This window comes from Aotus nancymaae, unplaced genomic scaffold, assembly GCF_030222135.1.
Source record: "Aotus nancymaae isolate 86718 unplaced genomic scaffold, 86718_ANA_hifiasm-v0.15.2.pri h1tg000008l, whole genome shotgun sequence".
Classification (NCBI taxonomy): Eukaryota; Metazoa; Chordata; class Mammalia; order Primates; family Aotidae; genus Aotus; species Aotus nancymaae.
In genome coordinates this window covers 30,102,123-30,115,939 of record NW_026988419.1, presented here as the reverse complement: position 1 = coordinate 30,115,939, position 13,817 = coordinate 30,102,123, and the positions used below count along the sequence as shown (strand labels likewise).

Below are 13,817 nucleotides of genomic sequence, written 5' to 3'. Positions count from 1 at the left end.
TGTCTCCAGGCTGGAGTGCAGCGGCACAATCTCAGTTCCCTGCAATCTCCACCTCCTGGGTTCAAGCAATTCTCCTGCCTCAGCCTTCCAAGTAGCTGGGACTACAGGCACGTGCCACAACGCCCAGATAATTTTTGTATTTTTAGTAGAGACGGGATTTCACCGTGTTGGCCAGGATGGTCTCAATCTCTTGACCTCATGATCTGCCCACCTCAGCCTCCCAAAGTGCTGGGATTATAGGCATAAGCCACTGCGCCTGGCCTGTTATATTAATTTTAAGTGATAATACAGTCAAGCAGAGTTGATGAGTGACTGCTGTATGAAAATCTTTATGGTAAATCCTTCAGTTGTATATTACTGTATGTTGTAAAATTATATAACATACATATTGTGCACTGCACAAGTTTTCATATCACTTGTAAAATAGAAATTCTCTAGTTCACTCAAAGCCATGATGAAAAGGCATATGTAGGGAAAAGTTAAGGACAGGCAGTCACTCATGTGTTTTGTGAACTCTGGATGTAAGAAAACTAATCAGAGTAATGGAGTACCAGGTAACTACTGATTTTAATAATAACAATATGGGTAATAAGGTGAATCAGGCAAACATTTTTAAATAAATTAACTTTGAGATAAGTTTAAGTTAACTCTTAGCTCAGGAAAGAGATCATTGGTAAGTAAAGGTACAGGTAACTATAAGCATATTAAAAAGTATTTGACACAGGAACAATCAAGCTACAAGGTGGTGTCAGCTCAAATATATTCTAGGGAAAGAGATAGTATATATGTTCAGAAGTTTCCATTCTTTTAGCAGTTATAATCCTAGTGGATTACTAAAGGAAATATAACTACTCTTTTTCCTCTGTTTTTTTCTCATCATGTAATTGCTTTACATTTTTATTTCCTCGGTGAATATAATCCATGAACCAGTTTAAGCTAAAGTAAGCCGTGAGCCAGTGATCTTCCCATTTTGGTGTTAAGTGAAATAAGTGTGATATTGCATTTGTTAAAAGTACAGATGTTTACATGAGAGGACACAAGGAAAGTGACAAAAAAAATAAAAAGTAAAAATGAAAAAAAGTATAGATGTTTGGACATTACCACAACATACTGAATCAGAATATGTGAATGTGAGGTTATAGCATCAACCATCTCCCAGGTGGTTTATGAGAACCACTTTTCTTTTTTTGAGACAGGGTCTCACTTGCCTAGGGTGGAGTGCAGTAGCACAGTCACAGCTCACTTTAGCCTCAACCTCCTGGGAAGAAGCGATCATCCCATTCCAGCCTCCCAGGTAGCTAGGACTACAGGCACATACCACCATGCCCAGCTGACTTTTGAGGATTTTGTAGAGATGGAGTTTTGCCATATTGCCCAGACTAGTCATGAACTCTTTAGCCCAAGCAATCTGCCAGCTTCAGATCCCCTCCCAAAATGATCCCCTCTGCACGATCCCCTCCCAAAGTACTGGGGTTACAGGTGTGAGCCACCATGCCTGGTTGAGAACCACTGTTCTAAGCAATAACCAGTCACAAATTTTAAGCCAGTGTATTTACCATCACAAGTAAAAATTTTAGAGTATTGATTTATTGATAAATCTGCTAGCTTGATTTGTCTGAATCATTTCATTAGTGCCCCTAAGTGAACTCTAAATCAGCTTTTTGTATAAGATTGAGTGAATCAGATAATCCATTGCAATAGCCAACATTGAGCATTCCTACAGATATGAAATTTATTTATTATCATAACTATTTTACCTAAGGTAAAATTAAGTAGCTCCAGTTACTTACCAGTTTTATGAAAGGAGGCATCTGGGCCAGGTGAGGTGGCTCAAACCTGTAATCCCAGCACTTAGGGAGGCCGAGGCAGGTGGATCACCTGAGGTCAGGAGTTCAAGACCAGCCTGGCCAACATGGTGAAACCCTGTCTCTACCAAAAAATACAAACTTAGCTGGGCATGGTGGCAGGTGCCTGTAATCCTAGCTACTAGGGAGACTGAGGCAGGAGAATTGCTTGAATCTGGGGGGCAGAGATTGCAGTGAGCTGAGATCGTGCCACTGCACTCCAGCCTTAAGACCTTGTCTCAAAAAAAAAAAAAAAGAAAGAAAAAAAGGAGGCATCTAGATTGCACTATGTCTGTCGGAGGGCATTCTGTAAATATTGATGTTCCATTCAGTGAAATGCAAACCCTGTGAAGAATTTTACTTTTTGGTAGCACTTATGTATCTTCTATATTATAGGGGAAAAGAAGCAAATACAAAATCCCCAAACCAAATAATTAGTTTTTTCTTACTCTATACCCAAGCCATGAGTTAGCTGTTTTCATTGTTATTCATATAATGTTTCACCTAGTGTGTACCTGGGCAATCTGTTTTTTAACCACCTCTGAAGAAGTTCAAAAAAAATTATATGAAGAGTTAGACCAAGTTTTTGGGAATGGTCCTATTACTCCAGAGAAAATTGAGCAGCTCAGGTAAGAACACAATAAAAAGAAGAGGATATTATAAAAAGGTAAATTTGAACTGATTTATCTAATTTAATGCTAATGTTACTATCTATGAAAGCTATATATTTTTTGGGACTTAAAGTATTAATATGTAGATTTTATTACGTAAATGAATCTGCTTTTTAAAATCATAAGGTAGTGTGGGAAACGTTTAACTTAGCCTGTGACATAGTGCTAATGAAGTCAAGCAAGTGTGACACCCATACTTCGTTGATGGCAATAAAAAATAGTACAGCCATATTAGATAATAATATGGTAGGCTTGGCCAGGTGTTGTGGCTCATACCTGTAATCCCAGCACTTTGGGAGGCTGAGACAGGTGGATCACGTAAGCCCAGTAGTTCCAGCCTGGGCAACATGGCAAAACCCCCTCTCTATAAAAAATACAAAATATCGGCCAGGTGTGCTGGCACAAGCCTGCGGTCGGAGCTACTCAAGAGACTTAAGATGGGAGGATCACCTGAGCTCAGAAGGTCGAGGCTACAGTGTTTGCATTACTGCATTCCAGCCTGGGTTACAGAGTGAGACCCTGTCTCAAAAGAAAAGAAAACGATATAGTAGGCTCATAAAAAGTTATACATACACTTATCCTATGATCCAGCAGTTCCACTCCTTGGAATTGCAATCCAAGATAAATGAAAACATGACTACATAAAGACCTGTGTGCAAATATTCGTAGCAGTATTATTCAAAATAGCCCAAAATTGGAAGCAGTTCAGATGTTCAGCTGGTAAATAGATAAACAAATTGTGGTGTAACCATACCATGGAATACTACAAGTAATAAAAAGGAACATCGTATCAATACACACAAGATATGTTGTGTGTAACACTAAGATAAATCTAAGTGATTTAAGTGAAAGAAGTGAAACAAAATACTGGCTACTATATGATTTCATTTATGTGAAATTCCAGAAAAGGCAAACTGTGGTGATAAAAAGCAGATTGATGTTGGGGGATAGGAATGGGGACAGGATCAACTACAAAGAGACATGAGGAAAATTTTTAGGATGAAGAAGCTATCTTATATATTGTTTGTAGTTATAGTTACACAATTGTATACCATTATTAAAATTCAAACTGTACAGGTAGAATGGGTTAATTCTATTGCATATAACTGTACCTTAATTAAAGGTATTTTTTTTTGTTGTTGTTGCAACTGTGACTGCTTAGGAGTTAGAAGTCTGAGACTGGCTGGCAAGCAATCCTACCTTGGAGCATAAAATCAGCTATAGAAAAGATAGAGTGGCTGGGCGCGTTGGCTCACACCTGTAATCCCACCAATTTGGGAGGCCAAGGCGAGAGGATCACCTGAGCCCAAGAATGCAAGACCAGCCAGAGCAACATGGCAAAACCCCATTTCTAAAAAAAAAATACAAAAAAATTACCAGGCATGGTAGTGCATGCCTGTAGTCCCAGTCACAAAGGAGGCTGAGACAGGAGAATCAAAGCCCAGAAGTCCAGGATGCAGTGAACTATTGTCACACCACTACACTCCATCCTGGATGACAGTGAGACCTTACCTCAAAAAAAAAAAAACAAGAAAACAAAAGATAGCCACTGGAAAGAACTGGGAGGCTTTTAAATGTTGGAAGTTTTATCTATTACATTGAATATAACTTATTTTAAAAGTAATACTAGTTGTCTTTTGACGTTTTTATCATATAGAAATATATGAAATAGAAGGTGAAGGTCCTTTGTAAATGTACCCTTAAGCACATAACAATTGGGCTGGGTGCAGTGACTCGTGCTTATGATCCCAGCAATTTGGGAGGCTGAGACTGGAGGATTGCTTGAGCCCAGGAGTTTGAGACCATTCAGAGCAACATAGTGGGAGCCTGTCTTTACAGAATATTTAAAAATTAGCCAGACATAAAGGTATGTGCCTTTGGTCACAACTACTAGGGAGGCTGAGGTGGGAGGATCACTTGAGCTTGGGAGATTGAGGCTGCAGCATGATAGGGAGTGTCACTGCACTCCAGCCTGGGCAACAGAGCAAGAACCTGTCTCTTAAAAATAAATAAGTAAATAAACAATATTAAAAAGTTTAAACTCTCTGTACAGCTTTTGAAGCATTTCAAAAGCTGGACCTTGTATACTTCTCCCACCTTATCCTCACTTATGCCTCTTCATAGCTTCCAATTTAGCGCTACTGAAAGTCTTGTTTCTTATCTCCTGTCTTGGCTTTAACTAAATCCGGGTTTGGGTTTTTGGTTTTGGGGTGGGGTTTTTTTTTTAATTGTTGGCGATGGTTTGATTTTTTTTTTTTTCAGGTTTCAGCCTGTGTTTCTTTCTTTCTCTCTCTCTCTCTCTTTTTTTTTTTTTTTTTGAGACGGAGTTTCGCTCTTGTTACCCAGGCTGGAGTGCAATGGCACAATCTCGGCTCACCACAACCTCCGCCTCCTGGGTTCAGGCAATTCTCCTGCCTCAGCCTCCTGAGTAGCTGGGATTACAGGCGCACGCCACCATGCCCAGCTAATTTTTTGTATTTTTAGTAGAGACTGGGTTTCACCATGTTGACCAGGATGGTCTTGATCTCTCGACCTCATGATCCACCCGCCTTGGCCTCCCAAAGTGCTGGGATTACAGGCGTGAGCCACCGCGCCCGGCTCTTTTTTTTTTTTTTGAGATGCAGTCTCTGTCACCCAGCGGGATTACAGTGGCGCGATCTCAGCTGCTCACTGCAGCCTCCACCTCCTGGGTTCAAATGATTCTCATGCCTCAGCCTTCCAAGTAGTTGGGATTACAGGCATGTACCACCACGCCCAGCTAATACCAAGCTGGTCTGGAACTCCTGACCTCAGGTGCCTCTGGCTCCCAAAGTGCTGGGATTAAAGACTTGAGCCACCATGCCCAGCCAAGCCTGTGTTTATTTCTCTACAAAGCCCTTTCCCTAGAGTAGCTGCTCCTGCCTTATGTTCCAATAATACCCTGAACTTCCTTTATCATAACATGTACTATGCTTGTTTAATTGTTCATCCTTTATGTCCCATCCAGTCTATCCTCCCTGCCAACTAGATTCTGAACCCCTTTGATGGTGTATCTCTTGTTCATTGTTGTAGCTCAGTATCTAGCACAGTGTTTCACATGTAGTAGGTATGCAATCAATATTTGTACAGAGGAAAGGAAGGAAGAATGTTTCCCCTTTTGATTTTGTTGTTTTTGATGTTATAAACAATTAACACTTCTGTGCTTACATCTTTACTAATATTTTCAAGTAATTCTGTATAATAAGGTCCTAGAAGTAAGCTTCTAGTTGAAGGATGTATGGAGTAGGACAGTGGTTAAGATTAGAAGCCATAGAGTAAGACATACATGTATTTGAATCCTGTCAACACAGCTTACCTGCTATGTAATCTTAAATAACTGCCTCTGATTTTAATCTGTAAAATTAGAGTAATAATAGCACCCATGGGTTTCTTGTAAGGATTCAATAAGATCCTGTATATAAAGTATTTAAGTGAACTGACTCATAGCAAGATTGCAATACATTTTAGTTTTTATTCTTCTTATTGTGATGCACACTTAAGAGTTTGATGTATATTGCCAAATTACGCTTCTGAAAGGTTGTACCAGTTTATATTGCCACCAACTGAATATGAGAATGTCTTTTTCTCTGTCTTTTTCTGGTAGTATCTGCTGTCATTCTTTTTCATCTTTGTCAATCTGGCAAGTAAAAAAAACTGCTATGATTGCCAATCTTTAAGTTGTTAATGAAGTTGAGTATCATTTCATATGTCTTGAGGCCATTCATATGTTTTTCTGAATTGTTTTTTGTATTCTCCCTGTTTCTATGGGGTTGTTGGATTATTTTAATTACTTTTGAAATGCTTGTATACATTAGGGATATATTTAGTGAAAATATTTTTCTCAGTTTTCTTTAGAAATATGTAAACAAAATGTTTCTCTAGTTAGGTTATTTATATTTTTATAATTTTCTGTCATTATGTCATGCTAAAAATAACCTTTTTAGAAACATTATATTGAGTTTTCTTCTGGTACTTTTAGAAGTGTTTTTTTATTTGTTTAAATCTTTATCTACCTAGAGTTATATACAGATTTATAACAAATCTTACAAAAATGTGTTTATTTTAAAATTTACAAAATGTTAACTATATACCTCTAATATATAACATATCTTTAAGCAGATAAGAATTATGATGGGATTATTTCAAGTTGGGAATGTCTGAGAAGTTGTTGAAGAACGTTTTTTAAATGTATGTACATTTCTAACTGCCTCCCAAAATAAACGTCTTCAAAAAAAATTTTTTTAAACAGGTATTGTCGGCATGTGCTTTGTGAAACTGTTCGAACTGCCAAACTGACCCCAGTTTCTGCCCGGCTTCAAGATATTGAAGGAAAAATTGACCAATTTATTATTCCTAGAGAGGTAGAAAACATTTAATATGTTTAATTCATTCATTTATTCTTCTCAACTCTTTTGGGGGTGCGTGTGTGTGTGTGTGTGTGTGTGTGTTTAGATGGAGTTTCGCTCTTGTCACCCAGGCTGCAGTTCAAAGGTGCGACCTCAGCTCACTGCAAGCTCTGCTTCCTGAATTCAAGCAATGCTCCTGTTTCAGCCTCCCAAGTAGCAGGGATTGCAGGCACCTGCTGCCACACCCAGCTAATTTTTGTATTTTTGTTAGAGATGGGGTTTCACTGTGTTGGCCAAGCTGGTCTTGGACTCCCAACCCCAGGTGATCTGCCACCCACTTCAGCCTCCAAAGTGCTGGGATGACAGGCATGAGACACCACGCCCGTCCACCATAGTTTATTTAAGCAGCCCCTGCTAATGGAAATTTTGTTTGACATTAATTTTTTTATTATTTACTGGTACAGGTATTGAGTAGAGTCTTAGACATGGGGTTTTTGTGTCAAAGTCCTTGTGTATGTTCAATTATTATTATTTTTAGATAGGGTCTTGCTGCGTTACCAACTTCCCAGGCTCAAGTGATCCTCCCACTTTGGCGTCCCAAGTAGCTGCACTAAATTTTTTTATTTTTTATAAAGACAGGGTCTCACTATGTTGCCCAGGCTCAACTCCTGGGCTCAAGTGATCCTCTGACCTTAGCCTCCCAAAGTGGTGTGATTATAGGCATTAGCCACTGCACTGGGCCACATGTATGTTAAATTTAAAATGTCCTCTAAAAAGCATTTTATACTTTTAGCAACAATAAGAATGTTTTTTCTTTCCAAATCTTCACCGCCTCTGAATTTGAGTCTTGTGTATATTTTATGCATCTTGCTTTTCCCTCATCATTGGAGAGATTGAACAACTTTTCATACATATATAAAGTTTGTATTTTTCTTTTGTGAATTCTGTCTTTATAACTTTCACTCATTTTTCTAGTGAGCTTATATGTATTTTTGTATATTATACAAACTACGTTATATAGCAAATAATTTTTTCCTATTATCTTTTACTGTTGCTTACATTTTTTTATTGTTTTTTAATTGAATGCAGATTTTAAATTTTCATATAGTTAAATCCGTTATTCCTTTATGGTTTCTAGATTTTGTGACATGCTTTGGGAGGCCTTCCTCATTGTAAGATCACCAAAATAATTGCTTGTGGTTTCTTCTATTATTTTAAATTATTGTTTTGTTTTCGCTATCTATATATAAAGAAGTTTAGGATAAGCTAACTTTCTGTGGGTCATTTTATCTCTGTTAGTCCTTGACTAATTGGATTATTTTTCATAGACCCTCGTCCTTTATGCCCTTGGTGTGGTACTTCAGGATCCTAATACTTGGCCATCTCCACATAGGTATGAAATATTTGTCATTGTCTTTGTGACTGTCGTTTTTTGTGTTTGCACATTTTGCAATCCTTTTCTAAGTTTTGAGGAGAAAATTCAATATGTAGTGATGATACAAGAGAAGAAAACCAGTGAATCCCCTTTTCTTCTCTTTCTTATGAGGTCTCTTACTATAGGGTCTCACTCTGTCACCCAAGCTGGAATGTAGTAAGCAGTGTGATCACTGCTCACTATGGCTTTGACCTCTCTGACTCAAGCCATTCTTCTGCCTCAGCCAGCTGAGTAGCTGGGACTACAGGTGCATGCTGCCATGCCTGGTTAACTTTTGTACTTTTTGTAGCGGTGGATTTCACCATGTTGACCAGGCTGGTCTTGAACTCCTGAGCTCAAGTCACCCTCCCACTTCTGCCTCCCAAAGTGGTGGGATTACAGGCATGCACCACTGAGCCTGACCTTCATCCCCTTTATATGTTCTGTTCACTGCTTTTTCTCTTATGTGAATCTGCTATCTGGTGTTCTTTGTCTTTTTCATTACCACTTTTATACTAAGTGAAAAGTAAGATTAACATCTGTTTTAAGAAAATGAAAACAGGCCGGACGCGGTGGCTCATGCCTGTAATCCCAGCACTTTGGGAGGCCGAGGTGGGCTGATCACCTGAGGTCGGGAGTTCGAGATCAGCCTGACCAACATGGAGAAACCCCATCTCTACTAAAAATACAAATTAGCCAGGCGTGGTGGCACATGCCTGTAATCCCAGCTACTGGGAGGCTGAGGCAGGAGAATCACTTAAACCTAGGAGACGGAGGTTACAGTGAGCCAAGATCGTGCCATTGCACTCCAGCCTGGGCAACAAGAGCAAAACTCTGTCTCAAAAAAAAAAAAAAAAGAAAATGAAAACAGAATTTGTGTTTTTTTCAGTCCATTTTTCTGTTCTTTATTTTTATTGCTTCTCTTTTTGTTTTTTTTAAAATTTATTTTTTATTTCAATAGGTTTTTGGGGAACAGGTGGTGTTTGGTTACATGAATAAGTTCTTTGGTGGTGATTTCTGAGATTTTGGTGTACCCATCACCCAAGCAGTGTACACTGTACCCAATGTGTAGTCTTTTATCCCTCATTCCCCCACCCTTTCCCCCGAGTCCCTATAAAGCCCATTATATCATTCTTATTTATGCCTTTGCATCCTCATAGCTTAGCTCCCAAGAATTTCCCTTTTTAAAAAATTCAGAGTTTAAGTCACTTAAAAATACTTGTTTTTGAGAGGAATTTTTTTGTTCTGTGGTAACATGGGTTATTTGTTTTGTTTTTATTAATATATGCATTTCTTCAATGACTTTACAGAGTGAAATTCTATAGAACAAAAAATGTTTCTTAGGTTCTTCATTTCCCTTACTTTATTTTTTATTTTTATTTTTTCTTTAGAGACAAGATCTTGCTCTGCCACCCAGGCTGGAGTGCAGTGATATAAACATGGGCTCACTGCAGCCTCAACCTCTGGGCTCAAGCAATGCTCCTACCTCAGCCTCCTGAGTAACTGGAACTACAGGTGTATGCCACCACACCTGACTAATTTTTTATTTTTTATTTTCAATAGAGATGAGGTCTCACTATGTTGCCCAGGCTGGTCTCAAACTCCTGGGCTCAAGCAATCCTCCCACTTTAGCCTTCCAAAGTTCTGGGATTACAGGCATGAGCCGCTATGCCCAGCCTCTCTCACCTATTAATAAATCTGAATGTAATATAATTGATAAATATAATTTTAAGGCAGGAGCTTCCACTTTTAGGAAATAAATTTCAGTTGAAGCAGCAATATAAAATGTCTCACATATTGATAAGATGGTCTCATGTATCAGGTCTTAAATTTATTTAAATATTCATTATATGATTTATCCTTACATTTCACAAAATAATATAACTCATATTAAAATCTTATACCTTGGTAGTTTCAAGAAATATATTTTGCACCTATCATTTAGAAATAATAAAGTAGGCCGGGTGCTGCGGCTCATGCCTATAATCCCAGCACTTTGGGAGGCCCAGGTGGGCAGATCACCAGGTCAGGAGATTGGGACCATCCTGGCCAACATGGTGAAACCCTGTCTCTACTAAAAATACAAAAATTAGCTGGGCGTGGTGGTGTGTGCCTATTCCCAGCTACTCAGGAGGCTGAAGCAGGAAAATTGCTTGAACCCGGGAGGCAGAGGTTGCAGTGAGCCGAGATTGCGCCACTGCACTCCAGCCTGGCAACAGAGCGAGACTCCATCTCAAAACAAAAATAATAAAGTAAGTGCTAGTCACAGTGGCTCACATGCCTGTAATCCCAGCAATTTAAGAGCTTGAGGCAGGAGGATCGCTTGAGCTTAGGAGTTCAAGACTAGTCTGGGTAGCATAGGAAGACACTGTCTGTACAAAAAGATGTTCAAAGTAGTTGGGCCTGGTGGAATGTGCCTATAGTCACAGCTACTCAGGAAGCTGAGGTAGAAGGATAGCTTAAGCCCAGGAGGTCGAGGCTCCAGTGAGCCTTGAATGCGCCACTACATTGCAGCCTGGGTGACAGAGCGAGACCCTGTCTCAAAAAATAAAGTAAGAAACAGCAATAGACTAAATATATGTTAAATAATTTGGAAACATAAAAACAAGTGACATTTAAGCATAATGTAAGAGCACATTCTATTTTCAGTCAATTTTTAACTTTATTACATACTTGTGTTCTTTTAGTGTCAACATGTAAAATGCCAGTGGAGCTATATTGTGATTAACCTCAAATTTTCTTTTTAGGTTTGATCCAGATCGGTTTGATGATGAATTAGTCATGAAAACTTTTTCCTCACTTGGATTCTCAGGCACACAGGAGTGTCCAGAGTTGAGGTGAATAATAGAATGCCAGACTCTGTTCTTAGAATTTTGATAACTATTAATGAGAATGGGCAATCTATATGATAAAAGTATAATTTTTAATCTTTAGTAACTAGTTGACTTTCTTCCTGACTAGGTTTGCATATATGGTGACCACAGTATTGCTTAGTTTATTGGTGAAGAGACTGCACCTACTTTCTGTGGAGGGCCAAGTTATTGAAACAAAGTATGAACTGGTAACATCGTCAAGGGAAGAAGCTTGGATCACTGTCTCAAAGAGATATTAAAATTTTATACATTTAAAATCATTGTTAAATTGATTAAGGTAAACAACCATTTAAAAAATCTGTGTTGAATCCTTTTATAAACAAAGTATCACTTTGTAATATAAACACCTATTTGTATTTCATTTTGTAAATTTGGATTTTTAAATATATTTTCTTAATTCATTATACACATTTATACTTACTGCACAGTATATTGATGATTTTAATGGGAAACTTTAGCTTTCTATTTTTTGTTTTTATCACTTTCTGTGCCATTATTTTTGCATTCTTTTTCTTAGTATGAGCTCTAAAATATTCTTGAAGAAAGAAATTATTTTGCAGAAATTGGGGAAATCATGTTTGTTGAATATGCTTAAAATAGAAACAGGCCCGGCGTAGTGACTCATGCCTGTAATCCTTGCACTTTGGAAGGCCGAGGTGAGTGGATCACCTGAGGTCAGGAGTTCAAGATCAGCATGGCCAACATGGTGAAACCTCTTCTCTACTAAAAATAGAAAAAATTAGCTGGGCATGGTGGCGCATACCTGTAATCACAGCTACTCAGGAGACTGAGGTAGGAGAATCGCTTGAACCTGGGAGGTAGAGGTTGCAGTGAGACGAGATCACTCCACTGCACTCCATCCTGGGCAGCAAGAACAAAACTCCATCTCAAAAAAAAAAAAAAAAAAAAAATAGAAACGTAATCTTAAGTCATTTTTGTACTTCCATTAAATCACTTTAAAGGGAAATAAAAAGGACTTACTACAATCTTATTTCTTGGATTAATATTTTTATACTCTGGCTGTTAATTTGTGTTTAAATCATTTTATTAGGTTTGAATAATTCACTGGGTAATGCACCTTGCATTTGCTATGTTTTTACCTCATGGCTTACACACAGTTTGAATGGTTTTGTTTCTGCATGTGTTTTATAACACATCTTCTAAGTAACAAACTGATATTGAGGCTTATCCCTCCATATTGCCAGAAACCTTAGCAACACCATATTACTCCACTAATTCTCATTTGTGAAAATTAGAATTCCTTAACTCTCATGATAGAATTTCTAAAATTGGTATTTATTATTAAGTCATATACTAAATGTAATGAACTTGTCATTAAGAAAGAAGAGAGGAAGCTGGGTGTGGTGGCTCACACCTGTAATTCCAGCATTTTGGGAGGCCAAGGTGGGCATATCACAAGGTCAGGAGTTCATGACCAGACTGGCCAACATGGTGAAACCCCGTCTCTACTAAAAAATACAAAAATTAGCTGGGCATGGTGGCTCATGCCTGTAATCCCAGCTACTTGGGAGGCTGAGGTAGGAGAATTGCTTGAACCGGGACCCGGGAGGCGGAGGTTGCTGTGAGCCTAGATCATGCCACTGCACTCAAGCCTGGGCTACAGAGCAACACTCCATCTCAAAAAAAAAGAAAAAAGAAAGAGAAGACTAACCAAAAATCAAAACCACAACCAAAGGAGGAGAAAAAAGAAAGAAAACAAAGATGGGTGAAACTATTTGCAAAACATATGACAGAGAGAGCTAATTGCCATATTAAATATAAAGAGCTCTACAAATTGATAAGAAAAATAGATAATAGACAAATGAAGCTGGCTGCAGTGGCTCATGTCTTTAATCTCAGCACTTGGGAGGCTGAGGTGGGTGGATCATTTGAGGTTAGGAGTTTGAGATTAGCCTGGCCAACATGATGAAACCCCATCGCAGGCCAGGCCTGGTGGCTCAGGCCTGTAATCCCAGCACTTTGGGAGGCTGAGGTGGGCAGATCACGAGGTCAGGAGTTGGAGACCAGCTTGGCCAATATGGTCAACCCTGTCTCTACTTTTTAGCTACAAAAATTAGCTGGATGTGGTGGTGGGTACCTGTAATGCTGGCTACTTGGGAGGCTGAGGCAGGAGAATCACTTGAACCTGGGAGACGGAGGTTGAAGTTAGCCAAGACTGCGCCATTGCACTCCAGCCTGGGCGACAGCAAGACTCCATCTCAAAAAAAAAAAAAAAAAAAAAAAAAAAAAATCTCTACTAAAAATAGAAAAATTAGCTGGGCATGGTGGCACATGGCTATAATCCCAGCTACTTGGGAGGCTGAGACATAAGAATCGCTTGAACCTGGGAGGTGGAGGTTGCAGTGAGCCAAGATTATGCCACCACACTCCAGTCTGGGCTACAGAATAAAGGAGATTGCATCTCAATAAATAAATAAGTAATGAAGGAATGAATGGGTGCAGTGGCTCATACCTGTAATCCCAGCACTTTGGGAGGCCAAGGCATGTGGATTGCTTAAGCCCAGGAGTTTGAGACCAGCTTGGACGACATGGTGAAACTCTGTCTCTACTAAAAACACAGAAATTATCCTAGCATGGTGGTGTACCTGTAATCCCAGCTACTTGGGAGGCTGCGGCAGGAGAATCACCTG

General features: G+C 39.0%; 1 protein-coding gene across 5 annotated transcripts in view; it reads left to right on the top strand.

Annotated features, from left to right (window-relative positions):
• Positions 1-13,817, top strand: part of CYP20A1 (cytochrome P450 family 20 subfamily A member 1) — an 81,730-nt gene that overhangs the window by 41,675 nt on the left and 26,238 nt on the right. For 4 of the 5 annotated variants that reach the window (XM_064373141.1, XM_064373139.1, XM_064373140.1 and 1 more), the window contains 5 exons: positions 2,353-2,473; positions 6,783-6,894; positions 8,208-8,272; positions 11,041-11,130; positions 11,255-12,157. In XM_064373141.1, coding sequence (XP_064229211.1) covers positions 2,353-2,473; positions 6,783-6,894; positions 8,208-8,272; positions 11,041-11,130; positions 11,255-11,405 — 539 coding nt within the window. In that variant the 3' untranslated portion in view covers positions 11,406-12,157. Of the gene's footprint in view, positions 1-2,352; positions 2,474-6,782; positions 6,895-8,207; positions 8,273-11,040; positions 11,131-11,254; positions 12,158-13,817 lie in introns of those variants that run through there. The other variant, XR_010341422.1, reaches the window with a different exon arrangement.